The sequence below is a fragment of the Bolinopsis microptera genome, chromosome 2 (genome assembly GCF_026151205.1).
Source record: "Bolinopsis microptera isolate Bmic1 chromosome 2, MBARI_Bmic_1.0, whole genome shotgun sequence".
NCBI lineage: Eukaryota > Metazoa > Ctenophora > Tentaculata > Lobata > Bolinopsidae > Bolinopsis > Bolinopsis microptera.
In genome coordinates, this window is record NC_087073.1 from 18,827,604 (window position 1) to 18,849,816 (window position 22,213).

Consider the following 22,213-nt stretch of genomic DNA (forward strand, 5'->3'; position numbering starts at 1 on the left):
GCAAGTGAATGGTGGTCCTTCTTTTCATTTCTTAACTCGGGTTGACGATGAAGTTGTTTTTGGTACTTGTTTTATTTAGTGGCATATCAGCCCAAAGAGGTACGAAATCTTCCTGCTAACCTGCTTTCTGTGTTTAGTTGAGACAAGTTGTACAAGTTAAAATTATCGTAAATTATCGACTGTAACTCTAGTCTCTATTAGATTATTCTGCAACCGCTAGGAGGCTTATAATGTCGGTTATATGTAAATGCTAACATTATCATTGATTAAAACCTACTAGTAATAAATGGCCTTATATCGCACCACAAAATGACGAAGTAACTTCTTTACTTGTACTCAACAGTTACTGTTTTCAGGTGACCCAGGGCCTCCAGGTTACCCAGGAATGCCAGGTGCGAAAGGCTGGACTGGAGAAATAGGAGAACAAGGAGACCCCGGACAGTGTTCATCTAAAGATTGTTACTCTGACGGACAGCCAAGCAAAGGACAGCCGGGAAATCCAGGAATGAATGGGGCAGACGGTATGAAAGGAGAGACAGGACCACTAGGAGAAAAGGGTGTGCCAGGAAAAGATGGAACACCTGGTATGCCAGGTGAAGATGGTGAAGATGGACCAAAGGGTGAAGAAGGAGAAGAAATGATGGATGGTCTAACTGGAGTAGACGGTTTAAACGCGACGTGCACCGCCGAAAACTGCAAACCCAGCAAGCCAAGTTGTCAAGAGACAAAACCATCACCAAAAATGGGAAATTTGAAATGTCCACCGGGTCAATACATGAGGGGTCTCCGAATGGATAGATCAAAAAAGTACATCATCGATTGCTGCTCACTGTTTTAAAAGGACAATCTAGAAATCCTTCGAAAACGAACGATCGGGTCATAAAAACAGTTAACTTGACATCAATTACAGTGATAAGTGATAACAGTAATGATAATAACAGTTATGATAATTAAGCTTTATGTAAACCTTAAAACATCATTAGCCGATTCTTTCAATACAGATCTTTTGATACAATAACTTTTTTACTATCACAGTTCCATCAACCGGAGATATGTATTAAAACGTTGTTGTGATAACTCTATAATTTCGATATATTATATTCTGTCAAACATGATTCATTTCTCAATCTCCAAAAGAAATACTTTTAATTTTATTTGTATAATGCATATTTCTAAGACAATGGAAAATCCCGGAAAATGTCTTTATGTTTCCCAGTTTTTGAGCTCAACCGCATAGAGCGAGGATTTAGAAAACAGAATGTTTGATCTAAACTACAGGCAACAGGGTAAACTTCTATTTTTGTGGCGACCAAAGTGGGATGATAATACTTTAACTTAAATGGGACGATACTGACGGTATCTTACTTGTACTACGGAAAATAAGGGTCACAAACCCAACAGGGAAAACCTTTCAAAATTTAATTCTGTTTTTTAAAGGTAAAATGTTACCCAGTACAGGGCCCTCTTGAGAGAATGGATGATCTGGAGAAAACAGATTGAGTAAGGTACACCCTTCGTACCTAGAAACGTGTAGTAGTGGCAGCGCTGTCAATAGCACTAAATATGTTATGTAGTCCTGAAATGTTGCTTAATCAAGAAGCGTGAATTCTCGAAATAATGCGTGATTCATGTTGTGTTTATTATTGGACAGCTAAATCTTTTACAAGTTTGATTTTTGAAACATCTAAGTCATTGAACATTCAATTGCATGAATAATGCAAAATCAAACTTCGGCTGCCAGTCAGTGGTTTCTCTCTAAGTGCTAGTTCAAGAAAATAAATGTGACAATCTAATAACTGCGCTTTAGCATGTGTATTGTGAAATTACGAAATCGAATCTTTTCCTTTTACTCCCTCTTTAAGAATTACTTCTATCACCTAGTGCTGAATGTCTGAAATTCCTGATAATCACGTTGGTTGCGACAAAGGAGACACTTGCTCTTGTTTATCACCTCTAAGCTTGACAGATGGTGCTGTAATGAAGTCCCCGACTTGTTAAAATTAACAGATCCACCCTGCTACTCGCTTCAAGTTGAGCTACTTAAAATCACAGGTTGTGCCAGTAAAGCCCAGTAAAGCACTTAGTGACATTTTTAACACACGTCTTGTTTACGACCCATCATGAAGTTTGTACTCGTTTTGTCTGTAGTAGCATGCATTACTGCTACTGTTCTTGGTTTTGAGGAGGAAGGGGACGAGATGGTGTTGTCAAAGGGGTTCTTTGAGATTGTAAATGAGATATACAGCAAACTTAGGCAACTCCGTGAGTACATTTGGAGCTGGTCAACTTATCATGGAATATTTTATCTCTATGATAAGAAGCAACAAGCTGTAATCTGTAATATCGCCCTTACCTAGGATTGTTCATTCGGTCGATTGTGATTTCATTATTTCTAGTGACTAGTCTGGCAATGAACTGTTAACTATACATTTGGTGATTGGTCCGATTTATAGTTTCAACTCATTACCTAATTATCAACTAATTACCTAATTATCAACTAATTACCTAATTATCAACTAATTACCTAATTATCCAGTAATTACCTAATGATCTGACCTGCCCAGGACACGAGGTAGCGTGCGGACAGACAGTCCAGGAGCTGATAGAGTTACTGAACCTGCCGGACACTATGGAGGATGTGGTGATATTCGCTCGGGGCTGGGTTTGCGACAACATCTGGGACTTTTAGTGACTTTTAGTAACTACATACTTGACTCTACAAGTAATTATTAGTGACTATTAATAACTAGCAGTGACTCTTATTTGTTTTGGAGCACAATACAACAACCTTTAATGTCAACAAGGATAATATGTACGAGTTTATTTGCGTTTATAACTGAGTTCAAACAAAATTATGTCTAATTTTAGGTCATAGTTTGTTAGACATATGATTTAGATAAAGTCCATGCCACCTATACTAGGGATTATTCACAATATCAGATGCATCTGAAACATACAGCCTAAAAGTATCGAACCTAATTTCGATAGAGTTATAATACAAGTTGAAGAAAAAACAAAATCATATAAACAGCTAAATTTTTGACAATCAGTGTACAGTATATCGTACAGGTATATCAACGGATAATATCAAAACCAGATGAACAATTACAAAACAAACATAAACAGAATTTATGACAAACGATACCCCATGTTAATTCATCGTTAGAGATCAACTAGTGACTATTGTTTAAAAACAATACATGTATAATCTATATTAAATCTTGCAAAATGCAATCCTTCCGATACTAGCCACCGTAAATTTAATCATAATAATCATAAATAATCATAATAAAGGGTGGCGTTCAATCCAGCTTGAAGTAAAAACCGTAAGAAATAACCGAATAAGTAAGTAAAACGCTAATATTATTAAATGAAATTATGTACTAAGTTCGTAACTGATTGAAATCAGATTAAAAGCCATATTTACGAACATCAACTTAAAGTAAATTAGGTATCTTACAATATTAACATGGAGGTAACCCTGCTGACATAACTATCAAATCACAGCTAAAAGTCAAAAAGTAAGCTTAACCCTAATCATGCGCACACGCCAGGGTAAAACCTAACCCTGATTTATGAGACAGCGGTAAAATCATTGAGCAAGTAATGCGGTTATTTAAACTCAAAGCGGTAAAATCCTCGTACACTACTGAGCTAAGTGGGGCGATTAAGATATTACGTCACACCTCAAGGTATTTATAGCTATTTAAAGGTATTTAACCATGAAGGGAAACATAGGATGGTCCGGTTTAACAGGAATAATTGACGTGTCACGTGTCTACATCTTTTTCGCCCAGATTGGCTTGTTCCCAATTTGAACTGAACAACTCAGGCTAGATACTATCTGAAGTAAACAGAGCTCCAGCTCTAAAGCTCCTATTGGCTGATGGTGAGATTGTTTATGTGGAGGGTGTTGTATCTAATGGGTTCCCCAGGGTCGCTGATGATGGGCTTTCCGGGCGCGAAGTCTGCGTGCATCTGTTCGAAGGTCCGGCAAGGTGCGGAGGTGGCGCTGTGGGTCGCTGTTTCCTTGTGTTTGCGGTGCTTACCTGGGGATCCTGGGTTAGGGTTATCTGTCAATAGTCTGTTGTTAATTGTTGTTAATTGTTGTTAATTGTTGAGCACGTTAACAGTAATATTTCTGTAAACCTTAACGAAATTGGCTGATTAAATATAATATAGATTGACGTTGAATGTATTAGAATAAAATGCACCCTAGTATTATAATTAATGTAAATAGTTGCAAATGCTTACTTTTATGCTCCATGGTGTGAGTGTTAGCCTTCTTTCGTAGTCCGAGCGGAGAACTGACTGCAAAAGTTTTGAAATATTAATTTGACAGATTCATTAAAAAACGGGTAAATATATCCGTGATATAATCTGGACCCAGCTTTCGTATGAAATAATGTTTCTATCCACACTTATATAATAAAGATTCAAATAAATTGAGTGTTATCAATGTCACTAAAATTGTTTTAAATTGTTCAAAAATTATTCTAAACCGGAAATGTAATTTTGGCTGGCCAAGCGTACAATGTACATACATGGATTGTTAATTAAAGTTTTCAATAAGCCCAAACACATGTTACTGGCCAGAGGACTCCATTTTCAAAAACAGTGTTAACTTAAACCTCCAACAAGTTGTTTACGAGCAGAGCTCTTTCTAAAACGATTTGCCTGAAAAACGAAGCAACCCTAGAACTAGCTAACTAGAAAAAGCGAAGGATTGATTTCAGAAATCTTCCATCTTCAGTGAGTAGCTGCTACTCACTGAAGTCTACCAAATGGATGTAAGCTCAAAGCTGGAAATTATGCTGAGCCAAATTCTTTTGTACACGTATTAATTGTAGTACACATGTATTATCTATTTACCTCTGTTCAGGAAGGAATACACTACGTAAACTACTCAATACAAACATCAATGCCAACTACCAACATTCACCTCACAATATCCTATATGTACTGTGTAATCCTGTGTAAATCCAATATCCTATATCATGTTACTTGCTACTATGACGAGTATTATTAACGCAAACAATGTTCATTTCATGGGACGAAATTTACCAAAAACGGAAAACCATTGATTTGTACTTGAAGATATTTACTATCCGGTGGAATTTATAGAAATTAATTTATATTATCCCAGTGAAATGTTAATCCCACTACGATCCATCATTACAACAAAAGAAATCGTTCAGTTATAAAAACATAACATGGAATTGAATTATGCATGATCTACTCACAAGCTCGAAGACCAGTTTTAATTTTTTGAGGTTTGAGACTGTCAGTTTCAATACCAGACGCACTTGAAGCTCGAGATTGGTGAGGAGACAAGGACGACGACTCGTCCTCTTCGTTTCGTCTTGCTATGTGATCCACGTACATATCTTTCTTCCTCTCCAGGGCCTGAACCTGATAAAACACGAGTCACGAGTGTCAGAGAATTCTATGAGATACTACAGAAAATAATACATAAATATCTGAATCTACTCATCTAGCAACATTTGATACATACTCTATATTTGCACTAATGGTAGTATACTCAATATCAAAGCTTGCTTTGCTACATAACAAGAAATGCAGCCGCTTTTCTTTTGAGGATGGCCGCTCAATTTCCCGATCTGTGATTGCGTATTTATCATATAATATTCCATACTACTGTTTATAAGCATGCAGATATGGTGGAGTGACAGGCCCAGCTAATTCCATATCGATTTTGAAAATACCGTATATTTCTATGCAATGTTTATTGTTTATGCAACCCGACACGGATCTGTGCATAATACAGAGGGGGGGGGGGGGGGGGGGGGGTGGGGGTGACCAAAAGTCAGTGTGCAAACGTTGGGTCCTATACCTTCGCCGTGTTTTATATTTGTGAGTTGTTGCTTTGCAGATTGCATACTGTGCCTACTTGTTCGAGGATTCCGTCGACAAAATTTGAAAATTCGAATATTTTAGACCACGCCCATTCAATATTAAAACACCTCTCTAAAGATGCTGGACACCTAATTTTTTCAGAGACGGTAGATTATTAAATGTTGCATCTGATCTGAAAATAATGAGGCAAACGGATTAGAAATGACGAAGTTATCAAGCATTTTGTGTATCTCGTTAGCAAAATTGACTGGGTGATTATGTGACACCGTGCACTACACCTTAATTTGGTAATCCTAATGATTCCCATAGTGTTTAATGGGGTGGTTAACGGGGTCACCTTATCACATGATTAGGTAAGCCAATCACACGTAATGAATAAACTCGTTATGCTTCGCATCTCGGTCATCTGAGAAGCTACAACTCTAATTTTGTCAGGACAAACGTAATTCGAATGGCCCACCCTGTAGTATTAGTAATACTAACTCGAAATACTGTGAAAATATTTTATATTTTCGCCGACCGCCACTTAATTATATCTTCCAACTTCATAAATTAGTGGCTAGTGGGATACATACATGGTTACATTAACGATTTACTTGATCAGTTAAGCGCCGTGCACCAACAAGTTAGCGTTGGCGTTATAATGGATGATAAACTAACATGGTCTAAGCATATAGCAGCTGTTAGATCAAAAATGATGCGGTATGTAGGAATTATGTATAAAATAAAACGTCACCTATCGATTCAAATAAGGCTACAGATATATCAAAGTTTTGTTCAATCGCATTTAAACTTCTGTTCAATTGTATGGGGGTTTGCAGCAAAAAATCACATTGAATCACTCTTCTCACGACAAAAACAGGGTATCAGGGCAGTAATGCCAGGTAACATTAATTACTTTTACAAAGACGGTCGACTGCCAGAACACACAAAACAATTTTTCAATAACAATGGTATACTCACGGTGCACAGTGTTATTGTAAAAAACACACTAATTCTCATGCACCGAATCAAACATTTCCGCAGCTCAGTCCCTCAACAAATCTGTATGACTATCCCAGAAAATGCACCCACTGCAAACTCAGATCACGTGACTGCAGCATCCTGGTTAGCCGAGTACAACACCACACATTTCAGATCTTCGATGTTCTTCAAAGGACCTTTACTCTCAATTTATGCTGTAAATGCAAATGTAAGCACCCTACCCACACTTTTTTCCATAGACCTTATTAAATCGGCTACAAAACGCATGCTCTTGAACCTGCAGAGTGAAAATGACGATGACACGTGGCCCAGTTTCTTATTACATAATATTCCAGGTCTAAGAAGGTCACAACGTGTCTGAAAGTTACTGGACACAACGGTCATTATATCAGTTTAGTGAATTAGTTAATTAGTTAATTAGTTAATTAGTTAATTAGTAAATCAGTTATTAGTCATATGGTTATTATTAAGTACTATATATTATATGATATTACAAAAATAAACTATGAATATATCACCCTACGCGCGTGGGGTGGACTCCTGGGGTGGACTTTTATTCAGCGCGTATTTTGTAGCCTGTTCAACTTGACGTTTTGATTCGTTACTATCTCAATGTCACAGATACACAGAATGTGAGGTGATCATCTTAAAGAGAAACGTCTCAGCTTTCACCTGGTGTAAAGTTTATCTTTGTACTCAAAATATAGCTCGCTCAGTGTGCAAAAGAAGTTGACAATACAATAACCACGTCTGCGACCGGTCGTCAGATACCGGAGTGTTGCACAAAATTGGGTCCCTAAATTAAAATTCTATGACACAGTTACCATGCAGAAATGTCTAGGGAAACATTTGGTGAAAGTTTCAACTCTCTACTATAAAAATAGCGATAGTTATTGAAGATAAACCGTGAGAAACTCCCTCTTGTCGAGATCAACGCTCTATGAACCTCCCTTCTGTACCACGTGACAACGATTTGAGCGTCACGTGGCCGTCACGTGACAAAAGTGCGCGCATCGGATGGAGCAGTCTCGTGGGAAATCCTGATTGCCTGATCGATCTCGTGGGAAATCCTGATTGCTACGGAAAGGGCTGACAACCACAGTTATTTCCCTTCCTCAATTTTCCAGTTCACTTGCTCAGTGCTGTCAGTTGTTTTTTGTTTGCCCTGCTATATAAACTTCACTCCGTCATAATCCCCTACTCCCCTATCCAATGAACTGTTTCTGTTACAGCTGCCATTCTGTTGACTGGACCCTAACTTAGTCTTATCATTTTCACTTGATAACTTTATCCGTGTGCACTTTCTCGAAACTCAACTTATCTTTGTCAAGACTCAGCTAATCTCAGAACTAAATGTTGCCTTAACAGACTTACTTGTCACTGCACTGGGCCCTCCTTTAAATGCAAATATCATATGAGCAGCTGATCGATTTATTGCTTGAACTGTGCATCCTTTTTAAAAATAAATAAGGTCAATTTTACTATCGTGAAACTTAGTCACTGAAGACAACGCAATCTGGCTGTGCCGGTTCCCCTCTGCCTAGATCACTTAGAATATCCATAGTTAGCAATACTTTTATCGTTTAATGCAGCGATATAGCCAGTTATCGATGCTACATAGTAGATTTTAGCCTGTTCCAATCATCCTTATATCGCGTTAATGGAATTTATGAAATTGCCTACCGTTCAAATCGCTCTCTGTTGTTAGCACCACACTGATTAACTACGATGTTCCAATTTTTTAGAATTATGTCCGACATAATTCTAATTTTTGCTGTTACAGCAGATAGTTATGGTGTAATGGCACGCAGGAATAAGTCATCCCTGTCCTCCAAAAAGCCCATGAAAAGGTATTTGGTAAGCTATGTCTTTTCCAATATCAAATCCAATGTATCACAATCTGTGGACTTTCTACTCAAAAACTAGATTGATTAATTGATAATTCATTGCTGATTGTTCACGCGCCCTGTATGGAAGTATATAAATGGTAATCCGCATACTCCAGGAAGAATTGAAGCAATCTCAAAAGAAAAGAAGGGAATCTGGATCCTTCGTCGGATCGTCAAAGAGCTTAGAGGGGAGCTCTACGCTTCACTGGCCATGCAAAGCAGGGAGACTGACGGAGGCGGAGGCACTGCTGGCTGCTGGAACGGACATTAACAAGCTGGACAGAACGCAGTTTAACCCTTTCATGGACGCGATCAACTCAGGTAAATCATTCGACCGCCTTAACAATATGGGTTTATTGGTAATAGTAGCAAGAGGTTTTAGTCATGTGTTTGATTACAGCACAGTGTGAAACCCTGAAGCATACGTCGAGCTCTAAACTCTGTTTTGTCTAATAATCAATTATTTGAATATTGAAGGATTAAATTTGGTAACTTGATGATCACACAATTAACAGGACAGGTCGACTGTGCTAGATGGCTGCTGAGGCAAGACGGTTTAAAGCTTCAGACCGAGATATGGTCGTTTTGTAGGGAGAGGGTGCTAGAGTCATTGCTAACAGCTTAACAGAAGGTAAAATCCTGAACTTTTGTTCATTGATTAAAAATCACCATTCAGACATACAATCGTTCAGATGTAAAAATTATTTATTCACTATTTTGGATTACATTTAGTTACAGGACTAACATGCGACATCCGTCGTTGACCTTTGTCTTTAATTCAACAAGGTAGGGAGAGCGATCCATGGCTGTCCCGATAGACCCACTCAGACTCCTGCCGGAAGATACTCCTCCGGTTGATCCAGATGAGACAGTTCTAGCAGATGATCAGTTACAGACTGAAGAACATATCCCACAGATCAATGCGTCAACATCTGCAAATGAAGGTACTTCAATCTGCTCTTCTTGTATATGTCTTTGTGCCTGCGTCTGTGATTGTACTGAAGTGTACTCTGTGTGTTTGTGTCTGTGTCTGTCTTTGTATCGTGTGTGTGTCTCTGATTGTACTGCGTGTGTCTGTAATTGTAATGTAGTGCACTGAAGTGAACTATGTGTGTTTATGTGTGTGTGTCTGTGTGTGTCTGTGTGTGTCTGTGTGTACTGTGTCTGTCTGTGTGTCCGTCTGTGTCTGTGTGTGTCTGTGTTTATGCCTGTGTCTGTGTGTCTATGTCTGTATGTGTTTGTGGGTGTGTGTCTGTGTGTCCTTGTCTGTGTGTATCTGTGTCTGTCTGTGTGTCTGTCTGTGTGTCCGTCTGTGTCTGTGTTTATGCCTGTATGCCTGTATGTCTGTGTCTCTGTGTGTGTGTGCCTATGTCTGTATGTGTTTGTGGGTGTGTGTATCTGTCTGTGTGTGTGTGTGTGTGTGTGAGTGTGTGTGTGTGTGTGTGTGTGTGTGTGTGTGTGTGTGTGTGTTCTTTCATAGAAGTTGTTATTTCCAAGATACGAAGTTCGAAAAGCTAGCATTTAGTAATAGACGAATTTTGCAGCTGATATCAGAATCGACATGATGATGGTACTACACGAGATGCTCATGGAAAAGGTCTCCGTTTGCTTTCCTCCTCCCACGAGCAGTACAAAGTGTGGGTTCAACTTTAATCTGATAGAAGATATCGTATGCGGAACCCAAGCCCGGCCATGTCTGTACATAATAACGAAAGAAACCGGTAAGTTTCTAATCATGTAAATGTTCGGCCGAACGTTTGCATTCATTTTAGACTAGTGACGAAAATCAACAATCGTTTGCCAGTTTGGTTTGCAAAATCGACAAAAAATAGTCCATTCCCCATGGCCATGATATTAGAATTCTGCCCGTTGAAATCGGCCACTCTGATTTTTATCATTGAACTTCACATTGATGACATGTTCATTCTCTACAGGTTATGCTGCGAGGGCGTTTACCTCGATAGATGTTGAAAATGCCCACAGCATTATAAATCATTTGGACCGCCGAGGGGTCCAAAACTCCTCAATCGAAGAGCTTAGTAGACATGCCAGCAACCTACAGAGACTTCAAATTCTCAGGAAACCTCTCTAGGACGGTAATACATTAACTTGTTTAGTTAATAAATTTAATAAGTAGATTTTGAGTGATGATTACTGAATACAGATATCGAGCCTCGAGGTACCATAAAAAGGGTATATAAACTTATCACTTATGCTTATATGCTTATACTATCAATGAATATCAAATCGCCTTCTCTAGTTATCAAACCCAACATAAGTTAAATCTCTGCCTACAAGGACTATTTGATATTTACAACAGACCGAGTGAATGTCTCAATCTTTTCAGGAAGCTTTATACTCCGACATCCACAATTTACCACGCCCCTGAGATCGACAAAGGTCTTTCTGATAGATTGACTTCCAGCCAATTCGATCTATCGAAGCCGAGTGGGAAGAACAAAGAACTGAAACCCCATGGTCGCAACGATGCTCCTCGCGGACAAGGGAGAGTTAGGGCCATCGGTGGTCACAAGACTGGATAATATTTATTTTTTAAGCGTTGAGGTTGTCACGAAAGCGTACTGTAACGGGACTATCAGATTTGAGTGATTTGATTTTGTGATTTGCAGTTCACGTGATTTTATTGTGATTTTAGACTGTAAAAACTATAAAGGTTCAAGTTGAACTATCGTCGCCATGATTATGTATTTTGGAACTGTTCACGTTGAAATTGCTTCGTTAATCAGCAGTCTTCCTTGGTTACTTTCTACTGTGTAATGCAGCTACGATCAACGATACTTAGCTAGTACATTCATAGTAACACTAACTGCACTGAGAAGAGTAAAAAATTTGAGCTTTGACGGAATAACATTTCCTTGTTTTTAGATACGGTTACTACTCTAGTGAGGGGTTCATAGCTGATCATTAAGGTCTTACTCACAATAATTTGTGCTCTGATATTGGCCGTACTGACGGCTGTTGAAAAAGCCACTCCGTCAGATGCGCGCCGCAAGAGTCCACCCCTGTAGACCCCACTACGTACAAAATTTGAAATTTTCCCAAAAACTTCTGATTAAGCTAGTTTGTTTTCAATAACTTTTGCAATATTTACAGTAGACCCTTCAAATTTTCACCAAATGTTACTCCAGACATTTCTGCATGGTAACTGTGTCATAGAATTTTAATTTAGGGACCCAATTTTGTGCAACACTCCGGTATCTGACGACCGGTCGCAGACGTGGTTATTGTATTGTCAACTTCTATTGCACACTGAGCGAGCTATATTTTGAGTACAAAGATAAACTTTACACCAGGTGAAAGCTGAGACGTTTCTCTTTAAGATGATCACCTCACATTCTGTGTATCTGTGACATTGAGATAGTAACGAATCAAAACGTCAAGTTGAACAGGCTACAAAATACGCGCTGAATAAAAGTCCACCCCATGAGTCCACCCCACGCGCGTAGGGTGTATATATTTGCACACAAAAAAACTAGAACAAACTGATCACAGACTAGCGGCAACTAATATTAATGGATAAGCCACACATCCTAAATTCCAGGTCCATATTTACACTGCCACATTCCCCACTATCACTATTTTCCTATCAGCACAAACCGTAATTAATTGATTTCAACAATCACAAACACTACATATCCAAACTAATGGCATGGCATAGCAATATCTACGATATCCTAAATCAGTCCCTAACAAACTTAGCGCGAGTCTGAAAGGCTGTTGGAAGCACAGAGTGCTCCATATTTTGTTTTATCAATAAACTTTTTTTTTTCGTTTTCTTTTTTTTTTTTTTTTTTTTTTAATAAATTTATTAACTGCGTGCAAATTTGTGTTTCAGATTTGATCTATTTATGATATATATTTATGATTATGTAATAAAGTTATTAATATTATATTCGTAAACATTGGCTGGCTTACAAACCAGTCCCCAAACAACAATAATTTGATTCAGAATATCGCGCAAAATAACTTTGCGCATATAAGAACGTGGGCAACAACTGTGTGGGCGTTATGAACGACGGGTGATGGACACAAGCTACCATATACAAAAAAAACCTCGTTTGCTAACCCTTGTCCTTGACTCTTTTGTGCCTTCGGCACTTGAGTCATGGATCGGGGAAAAATCACTGACCTGTTCATGCATGCGATCAACTTGTGCCCTCAAATAACTATAGCTGGACCGCTGTAGGGAGTTGATCCAAGCTGTACAGGACTCTTCATCATCCGCACACAGATTGTAGGTCCGAGATCCCTCGCACTGGAAGGTTATGGAAAAAGTTTTATTGTCAGTGGAGCATGAGTTTATCGAGCAGCCCTCTAGGACGATGAGACCAATTGGTTCTGTGTCGTGGGGGTTGTGGTAGTAGAACAACATGTTCCCTTTCAGCATGAACCATCTCCTCTGCCAACCTTTGTTCACCTGAAAACGTGTAAGTTTTAAAACTGTGGTTTTAGTGCTTTTGTAAAATTTTGAAAGTCTCAGATAAAAACTGAATTTTAGATACAAAAATACGACTCAATCAATATTGAAAGTTTCATTTGAAAAACTGGAGTAATAGAACTCACCTCTCCTTTCTTTAGTAAGTATCCTCTTTTATCAACATGTGTATCATTGTTAAGAAAATTCAATATATTTTTGATATTTAGTTTCATCATGTGCTCCCCAAACATCAGTCCTTCTCATCAATTCCTCATAGAGAATCCTATTGTAGCTCATATCATGAAACCATTCTGAAATTATATATTACAAGGATTTTACAAAAAAGGAAAGGGGTTCTGAACAAGGACACTATTGAGCTACTTGAGACAGAATATGGTCTATAAAATGTAACTGTGAAAAGCACACGATTCTAGGGAGTTTGGAACCACATTGGAACCACATTGAAGCTAGTTCTGTTGAAAAAACAAAATGTTTTTATAATGTAAACTTTTAAAGTTAAGGGGGCCTTCATCAAAATTAAGGGGGTCTTCATCAAAATTATCTCGAAATTGATTTTATAGTTGATTCTGATAGATGGGAGTGATATCAACCAGCTGCTTTTGGTCCCATGGAAAAATATTGTTCCTAGCCGAAATTATCTCCGGTCTAAGGTTAGCGCTTATGTGTAATTGTATTGCGCAAGTGATTTTCAATCGCAAGTTCTGAAAATTGAGCTTTCCATGACCCAAATTTCACTTTTTTAACTTAATTTCTCTAGAATGATCATCTAGCAAGGTCACTGAGGATGGCACAAGACACAATTGAGGTACTGAAAGCTAAATATCTGGTACAACTTTGATGGAAGAAAATCATGAAAATGTCCTACTGGTGGGACATTTTCCGATATCAACTTTCCTAGACCCAAATTTTACTGTTTTGAAAGAATTTTCTTCAATAACCGAATAAAGAGTTCACTTTCGATGTCAAGATTAAGGTACTGAAAGCTGGATTACGGAAGAAAGCTCCGATAAAAAAACAGAAAATCGGAGAGATTTGATAATATAACTTGACTGATATTTTATGATATATGTTTTATATTTCGGTTTGATTTTATAAGATGGTCATATCTTAATATTATTATAATCCCTAGGGAGGGATGGCTTACGACGTTTATGATATGTCACTGCTCAAGAGTTTTCTCACGACTAAAGACTCTCTAAAGGAATAAGAACGACTTAGAAGGGACTTGATACAAATATGAGACAATTGTGATATTAATGTGTATTATGAACAATTTGATAAACATTTCATTCAATAAGTGTATTTCAATAGATCCAAGAAATGAGACTCAATTAAACTCTATATAACATAGTAGCAGGAAGTTTTTGAATCGTTATTGATTGTTATGCTCAGTATTTGTGTCAAGAGCTAGGATTGGTTGTAAGTTTTCTAATAATATTTCAGTTGGGGAACCAAGTATTGATTTGGAATTTTGGTCGTGTTGTGAAAATCAATCCTAGCAGAGCGAAGATGATACTGAGAGATGAAGCCAGAGAAAAGTAGCCAGAGAAAAGTTGGGAGTAATTGGGAAGTCTTTACCTGTAAGTGACGACAGAAAGTCACCGTGTCAGGAAGGTGATCACAGAGGAACCCCGATGTTGGAAGCAGAGGAGGAATGTGATACGAGTTCAGAGAATTCTGATGAAGACAAAGACCCCATTGATAGGGGAACTAATGAGGTTCCAGGCCCTAATGAGAGTGAGTTGGGAAGCCATCCTAAAGAGGTACAGAATGATCCTCGTGAGGCACAGAGCTATACTCAAGTTTTTGAGGGAGAGGAGACAGATTTTTCCACAGAAGTTGAAAAGCAAAGTCGGCCTCAAGAGTTAGAGAAACCTGAGACTGAAAATCAGAGTCAGAATCAGGAGGAACAGGGAGAAAATATTGGAAATCAGAGCCAATCTCCTGTTGAGAGTAGTGTTGAAATTAGTGTTGAAACTCAAATAAAGTCGGGACAGCTGACAGAAAAAGATACTGTCTATTTGACCAGGACAGTAGACGCAGAAGTACAGAAAGCAAAGACCGCTGAACTGGATAGATTCAAAGAGTATTCAGTTTATCTAGAAGTGAAAGACAGAGGTCAGTTTGCAGTGTCAACCAAATGGGTGGTGACACAGAAAGGAAACAAGACTAAAGCTAGGTTAGTAGCTCGTGGGTTTGAAGAGATGAAGAGTAATGTGACAGACTCACCCACAGCAGCAGCAGCCAGTAAGAGGATCATGTTGATGTTGACAGCTTCACATGGTTGGAAACTGGAAGCTTTAGACATTGCAGCAGCATTTCTTCAAGCAGATGCAATGATGAGAGATGTTTTAGTGAGACCACCAAGTGATATAAGGAAAAGTGGAGTTTTATGGCAGCTGAATAAGCCTATGTATGGACTAGAAGACTCCTCAAGACAGTGGTATTTGACGCTGAAACAAACGTTGCTAGACTTAAATTGTACTATGTCTAAGCTAGACAAATCCTTGTTTATGTTTTATGAAGAAAACAAGTTCCAAGGAGTATTAGTGACTCATGTTGATGACATAATATTTGGGGGTACTACCAAATTTAAAAACAACGTGATTGCGAAACTTGCTGATAAGTTCAAGATCAGTAGAATGGTAGCTGGGATATTTGAGTATCTTGGCTGGAACATTGAACAATCCACAGATCACATTACAGTGGATCAGAGAAGCTATGCTGAGGAGATCAAAAGAGTGGAGTTGCAAAGTCTGAGGAAGAACCAGCTGGATGATCTACTGGACAAGAATGAAGTTACCCTTTACCAGAAACTTCTTGGAAAGCTTCTTTGGCTTTCTTGTCAGACAAGACCTGATCTTACCTTTGATACTATGGAGCATAGTATGTACAACAAGAAACCAACAGTTCGCAATTTGATGTCACTTAATAAGGTTGTGAAGAAGATTCCAGATGGACCCAAGAACATTAGATTCAACAAGTTGGATATCAAGAAAGGAGGTTTGAAGATAGTGTTTTATGCTGATGCAAGCTTGGGGAATCTTGGAAAAGATAAGACAGACTCAGGAAGAGGATATGTGATATTCTTAACTGATGATCATGGAATTTGTGGTGTTGTTGATTGGTCTGCTAACAAGATCAAGAGGAAAGTGCAATCAGTTCTAGGAGCTGAAACGTTAGCATTCCAGGATGCACTCAGTGCAGCTATCTATATTAGAGCAATACTGAGTGAAGTTATTTTCGGAGACAGTGAATCTCAAGTTATCAGTCTTGGAGTTTCTGACAGCAGGCAGCTGGTAGATAGCATTAATTCCACAAAACAGTGCACAGAACAGAGACTGAGGATGAACATGGCTGTGATTCAGGAAGCTTTAGTGAAAGAAGGACTGCAGATGATGTGGACTGAGACTAAACTACAGCTGGCAGACAGCTTAACCAAAGGAACTGCAGATCCCCGGAATCTTTGTTTAGCCGTAGAGACTGGTAGTATTAGTGAATTTGTTTTCTAAGATCTTGTAAGATTAGTATTGAATTTTTTAAAGACTGTGATAGATTGATTTAATTGATAAATTTGTGCGATAAATTTGCCATGAAACTTGATATTTCGTGAATATTTTGTATTTTGGACTCTATAATGTTCTATTTTGAAACAAGATGGGCGTATGATTTAGAGGATTATATTTGTTTTACGGGAAGTGAAGCTCGAGTATACTATGAGAATTTTGTGCCAGAATGAGATTTGACACATGATCTATAAACTTGTGTTTATTGAGATGTTTTATTATTTTAAGGGACTGTATCCCAAGTTTAAATGAATATAACATGTTATTTGATATTATTGAGACACGGAATCATTTATATTTTTGTACTGTGTTGCATTTTAGCAATGATTTTGATTGTAAAGTGGGTAAATGAGCGTTTTTAGTGCAAAAACATCTTTTAGTACTAGCACGCATTTTAATTTGAGATGGGAAGTAATTTGGTTTCAACAGTTTCTGCGCATTATTTTACAGGCGCGCACGACCTTACAATTATTTGTGTTTTAGACCACTTTCATTTTTTACTGATATCAGATTTTGTTTACGTCAAATTTTCAAATTTCATTACCGTCATTATCCATCCAGGTGTTTTACTTTTAAAAGAGAAAAGGGGGAGTGTTGATTTGATAATATAACTTGACTGATATTTTATGATATATGTTTTATATTTCGGTTTGATTTTATAAGATGGTCATATCTTAATATTATTATAATCCCTAGGGAGGGATGGCTTACGACGTTTATGATATGTCACTGCCAGTGGCGTAACGAAAGGCCCTGCTGACCCCGCTGTGCAGGGGGGCGCCAAATCGTCGTTTGAATGTGGGACAATTTCGAAAACTTAACTAAAGTACTAGCAAAACTGCGCGTTTTGCTCTAGATACACACTTTTTTAGAGATTTTACCGGCGTATTCTCTAAAATCACCTAATTTGTTCAATTTTAGGGAGAGGCAAAGTCCAAAAGGGGAGGGGGTGCCAACAGGGGGGCGCTTTTTTCGGCAGGGGGGCGCCAACAGGCAACGTTACGCCACTGGTCACTGCTCAAGAGTTTTCTCACGACTAAAGACTCTCTAAAGGAATAAGAACGACTTAGAAGGGACTTGATACAAATATGAGACAATTGTGATATTAATGTGTATTATGAACAATTTGATAAACATTTCATTCAATAAGTGTATTTCAATAGATCCAAGAAATGAGGCTCAATTAAACTCTATATAACATGGAGACATTTTCAAAGATTTTTAGGAAAACAAGTTTTAGGAAAACAAGTTTTAAATTTGTTTAATAGTGAAGGGTTTTCTGCTGTTCCCTTGACTGCAATTTAACAGTTTCGACCAGTGACCAATCAGTGAGTTCAGTGTGATTGACACAAGTCAACATAGAGGTACTGAATACTGAATATCTGAAACTTTGTTGAAAGGAAAATCCGGACCATCGTGAATCGAATCAGGGGTCACAATACATTCATTCAGATAGTTCTGATGATTCTGGGGTATCGATCAGACAATGCCTGTGCAGTGACAGCTTTTACTATTATACATAATAATAATAATAATACACACAGTCTCTACGCCTTTATCCTCTGGTCCCTAGGGTCAGCTGACTCCGGGCCAGAGGAAAATTACCGATTGCCAAGGTTTGATGCCTAGGCAGTCGAGACCTCTTATTGAGACCCGATATAATAATAATAATTCTATACAGTTACATAATTGAAACAATTATGGCCCCTTATTGTGGGCAGAGTATGTGTCTTTGTTTAAGTGTCCTGGTATAAACTTATCTGAGTGAATAAAAAATAATTTAAGGAGAGTTCTCTTAAAACTTTAAAACAATTTATACATGGGATCTGGTTTGCCAAATATACTTACACCAAGACGTGACAGTTGACATACCTTATTAGTTATTACAGTTCCCTTTTCGGCCAGCGTGCACAAAAGGGATATGCAAAGTGTAGCAAAAAGTGGCAGCGTATTCAAAATTTAAATAACCTGACAGGAAGGGAGTTCTGGAAAGGATTAACATCAGGGATATAATAATAATTTTGTTGTCATTGCGTCATATAATAATATAATGATAATAATATAATATAAATACAGTTTGGTCTGTCGTTTGAAAAAAACTTACATCATACATGTATGTCATTTAATTGAGCAATTGGTATTATACGGTGCATTAAATGGTGTATTAAACGAAATCCGTGTACTAAACGAAATTAACCGCACAGGTGGTTTTATGATTTGTTGATTAAATTGTATTTACACACATTATACGTTTATTTAAAATATTATAAAATGTACAACATTACATAGAAAACCCGTAGTCAAAGATAAAACCCGTAGTCGAAGAGAAAACCCGCCTGGTAAAACACCAGTCACAAAAATGTTTATTAATTGTAAATTAAATTAACCAGGCGCGCCTATTCCTATAGGCGCGGCGTTCTTTTCGAGCTTCTTACACAGGTGAAGGGAATCAAGCAAGACACTAGCAAACTAAATAAGTAATGTATCATGTTGTGACCCCCATTGATGTTTTACTAAGTCATAAGTATATATACATTGCTAAATGGAACTAGAAAAGTCCTATCCCTCGTAGCCTTGAACAGAATCAATTACCACGTTGAAATGTACACTGGACCTTGGCAGGCGGCATACAAGCAGGGTCGCAGTTGTGCTGACCTGGTATAGTCTCAGAGAATGTTGACATCAGTGGTTACCAGGCGCGAGTTTGAGTATAGTAAAATCAACATTGACATGACCGCTGCGTTTAATACTATCCGCAGACAGACCATCATCAACGACCTCATTGATGCAGGATGCTCTAGAGACGACATTCGCCTAGTTCAGTACCTCCTCTCAAATACAAAGCTCAAGATGACGGTCAACAGATCTGAGTCTGGTGAATTTGTGATTAATATTGGCGCTTACCAGGGAGACAGTCTGGCAGGTAAAGTGTTTACATTGACCCTTGCCGGTGCCCTGAATCACATCAGAGCCGTGATCAGTGTCACGATTCCTAGACCGAACCCCCCAGTCTCTGATAGAGGCCTCCCGTTAGAGTCCGCCTATGCTGACGATGCTAAGCTTCTGAGTGAAGATGGTCAGAGCCTGGTGAAGATACTAGAGATTGCCAGTGATATACTAAAGGATTGGAGTCTCTTTGTTAACGAATCAAAGACGGTGTTTACAAGAGTGTATTTGGCAGATACAGATGCTTTAGATGCCCATGGCAATAAAATTAGAGGAGATGAAGAGTGGCGAGAGTCAGTGCTATTAGGATCAAAGCTCTGCTCAGAAAGAGATATTGTCAACAGACGCAACAAAGCCAATGTTGCCTTCTACACCTACAAGAAAGTCTGGTTGAATAGTTCTATTCAGATCAGTGAGAGTAGAACGCTGAAGCTGTACGAAGCTCTTGTCACTTCAGTGTTGTTGTATAACTGTAGCAGCTGGGCTGTTCCTGAAACCGTAATGGCATCTGTCGACGTTCTTCAAAGGAAGCATCTGAGACAGATAATCAACACCTATTGGCCTACGGTTATCAGTAACGAGAATTGATATAAAAGATGTAATGTCAGACCCCTTACTGAAAGGATCAAGAAAGCAAGATGGAAGATGCTTGGGCACGTTCTCAGAAGCGGTGATGACACTCCCGCCTTCTTATCTTTCAGATTTGCATGTTTTGACTACAAAGGAAGGAGGGGCAGACCTCGTTCAAATTTATTTGATTTATTATTAAAAGACATAATGACAAAACAAATTATTGTGATTGTAAATAAAAGATTTAGTTAATTAAGTAATTTCAACGATTTAGTGTACAAAGCTCATGATAGACGTCTTTGGAGAAGTTATGGGTGAGTCGAGACTACTCGGCCACTCGATTTTATGATTTAATTTCTATTATCTTGTGCTTGCTGTAAATAGTCGATTAATTTAATAATATAAGTATATATAAAGCCATGTGTATACGCGTACTGCTTCGGCGGTCGCGCGCTACTGCAAGCGAGAGGGCTCTGGTTAGAGCAATGGCGCGGCGAGAGCCACGAAACACAAAACAACCGCGCACTCGTGCGCGGCGTGTCTACTATACAACGTGTGACAACGCAATGGACAAAGTAAGTTGTAAGTGTGCGCATGCCGCACAAGTCCACTAAATAAATTTATTTCATTAACTTGGCTTGCAGTTTTCAGTTTAATGATAATAGTTGCTTGTCTATGGTCTAGCTTATCTCACTGATTAGAATTAGAAGATTAAATAAAAGTGACAAGCGAAGAAAAAATACGCTTGCAGATGATATGCAAGATGCAATTTTACGAGAGCTTTATCACTGATATATTTGCTCTATCTAGAGCCCTTGAAGTGGCGCGCGCCCGCCTCCCGGCGGTAAAAAGAACTTTTCTTAACTTGTGAAACAAGCTTGTAGGTTTATGACCTACCAGGACGCGCGCCGAGTTGGACTCGTCGAACAAATATTTTACGAGTATCCAGTATCACCTGTTAAAAACAAGCGCGCCCACAGTGGCGCTCGAAGCCGAAAGCACATGGTTGATGGTTAGGTGAACTGCTTTATCAGTATTATATGTCATATGTTCAATGTCATAGCGCGTGCTCGGATCCACCATGATAAAAATACGTTAACGGGTGATACTCGTAAAATATTTGCTTCGGAGTATCGCATTCGGCATTACTGATGGGCGGCGGTCTCAAATAAAGACCGTCGACGAGTCCAACTCGGCCCGCCTCCTGGTAGGTTATAAACCTACAAAAAATACGTAACAGGTTTCATGTCATTAGTAGCGCGATGCACTACTGGGCCGCGCATCAAATAATTCTTCTCGCAACCACGGCTCTTACTAAATCGCTCGCCCAAAATTTCTCGTGACTTTGGTTTTTTTGGTTTTGCAGCCGTACAAAACGGTTTTACATAAACCCTAATCCCAACCCTAACCCTAACCATTACCCCGAAGCTATCCATAATCTTAACCACAACCCTATCCCTAAATAATCGAATTCACGTTTTACTAGCCTGTCACGTGACCAAAACGGTTTTTGCCCATAACTGCCCAGGGAAGCATTTTAACCCTACTATACGTCATGGGGGGTGATTCGGAATCAGCGTCCGAAAATACACCGATCTAGATCAATTCCATGCCTAAAGGGCCTTTTCACAAGAATTTTCTTAAAATTTGGGCGAGCGATTTAGTAGGAGCGCGCAACCACAGATCGGCGAGATGCACCACTGGGCCTTACCTCACCGAGCTGTGAAGGATTGACATCGTGAATCAAGTAATAATGGGTGCAGGGTGATATTCGTAAAATATTTGTTTCAAGACCGTCGACGAGTTCAACTCGGTGCGCGTCTTAGTAGGTTATAAACCCACAAAAATACATATATATTTAGCTAGCAAGGTTTCCTGTTTACTCCTTATATTACCTGTGTTGCATTACATTTGTAGGTTTA

The 22,213-nt window shown here is 38.6% G+C and overlaps 4 protein-coding genes and 1 long non-coding RNA gene across 7 annotated transcripts; 4 read left to right on the plus strand and 1 right to left on the minus strand.

Annotated features, from left to right (window-relative positions):
• On the plus strand, positions 1-1,132 carry LOC134811300 (collagen alpha-1(XXV) chain-like). The gene is made up of 2 exons (XM_063818076.1): positions 1-99; positions 357-1,132. Exons 1-2 carry the CDS (start codon positions 48-50, stop codon positions 836-838), a joined length of 534 nt encoding a protein of 177 aa, XP_063674146.1. The 5' UTR covers positions 1-47; the 3' UTR covers positions 839-1,132.
• An 893-nt stretch (positions 1,133-2,025) lies between these two features.
• LOC134811678 (uncharacterized) lies at positions 2,026-2,823 on the plus strand. Its single transcript, XR_010159837.1, has 2 exons — positions 2,026-2,262; positions 2,565-2,823. It is a non-coding gene; the product is annotated as an uncharacterized LOC134811678 (long non-coding RNA).
• Positions 2,824-3,002: 179 nt separating this feature from the next.
• Positions 3,003-13,509, minus strand: LOC134826451 (sesquipedalian-1-like). 3 transcript variants are annotated; one of them, XM_063838830.1, is made up of 5 exons: positions 13,335-13,509; positions 12,901-13,188; positions 5,307-5,412; positions 4,255-4,311; positions 3,003-4,058 (listed from the first exon to the last, which is right to left on the minus strand). In XM_063838830.1, the coding sequence occupies exons 1-5, from the start codon at positions 13,437-13,439 to the stop codon at positions 3,877-3,879; spliced, it is 738 nt and encodes a 245-aa protein (XP_063694900.1). In that variant the 5' UTR covers positions 13,440-13,509; the 3' UTR covers positions 3,003-3,876. The 3 variants fall into 3 exon arrangements, with proteins under 3 accessions (XP_063694900.1, XP_063694899.1, XP_063694898.1); XM_063838829.1 differs by having other exon boundaries at positions 3,003-4,049; positions 5,244-5,412; XM_063838828.1 differs by having other exon boundaries at positions 5,244-5,412.
• Positions 8,987-11,493, plus strand: LOC134811339 (uncharacterized). The gene is made up of 6 exons (XM_063818126.1): positions 8,987-9,071; positions 9,266-9,381; positions 9,537-9,694; positions 10,295-10,471; positions 10,685-10,846; positions 11,098-11,493. Exons 3-5 carry the CDS (start codon positions 9,553-9,555, stop codon positions 10,840-10,842), a joined length of 477 nt encoding a protein of 158 aa, XP_063674196.1. The 5' UTR covers positions 8,987-9,071; positions 9,266-9,381; positions 9,537-9,552; the 3' UTR covers positions 10,843-10,846; positions 11,098-11,493.
• A 5,996-nt stretch (positions 13,510-19,505) lies between the features above and the next one.
• Positions 19,506-20,309, plus strand: LOC134826872 (uncharacterized). The gene has a single exon (XM_063839376.1). It carries the CDS (start codon positions 19,506-19,508, stop codon positions 20,307-20,309), a length of 804 nt encoding a protein of 267 aa, XP_063695446.1.
• The last annotated feature ends 1,904 nt before the right edge of the window (positions 20,310-22,213 follow it).

Bases quoted from the DNA above. Each gene is read 5' to 3' on its own strand.
- LOC134811300 (XM_063818076.1), top strand. From the start codon at position 48: ATGAAGTTGTTTTTGGTACTTGTTTTATTTAGTGGCATATCAGCCCAA. The intron at 100-356 runs GTACGAAATCTT...TACTGTTTTCAG, and splicing joins TGGCATATCAGCCCAAAGAG to GTGACCCAGGGCCTCCAGGT.
- LOC134811339 (XM_063818126.1), top strand. From the start codon at position 9,553: ATGGCTGTCCCGATAGACCCACTCAGACTCCTGCCGGAAGATACTCCT. The intron at 9,695-10,294 runs GTACTTCAATCT...CGAATTTTGCAG, and splicing joins GTCAACATCTGCAAATGAAG to CTGATATCAGAATCGACATG. The intron at 10,472-10,684 runs GTAAGTTTCTAA...CATTCTCTACAG, and splicing joins CATAATAACGAAAGAAACCG to GTTATGCTGCGAGGGCGTTT.
- LOC134826451 (XM_063838828.1), bottom strand. From the start codon at position 13,439: ATGTTTGGGGAGCACATGATGAAACTAAATATCAAAAATATATTGAAT. The intron at 13,189-13,334 runs GTGAGTTCTATT...ACACGTTTTCAG, and splicing joins ACTTACTAAAGAAAGGAGAG to GTGAACAAAGGTTGGCAGAG. The intron at 4,059-4,254 runs GTAAGCATTTGC...ACCCTAACCCAG, and splicing joins TCACACCATGGAGCATAAAA to GATCCCCAGGTAAGCACCGC.
- LOC134826872 (XM_063839376.1), top strand. From the start codon at position 19,506: ATGACCGCTGCGTTTAATACTATCCGCAGACAGACCATCATCAACGAC.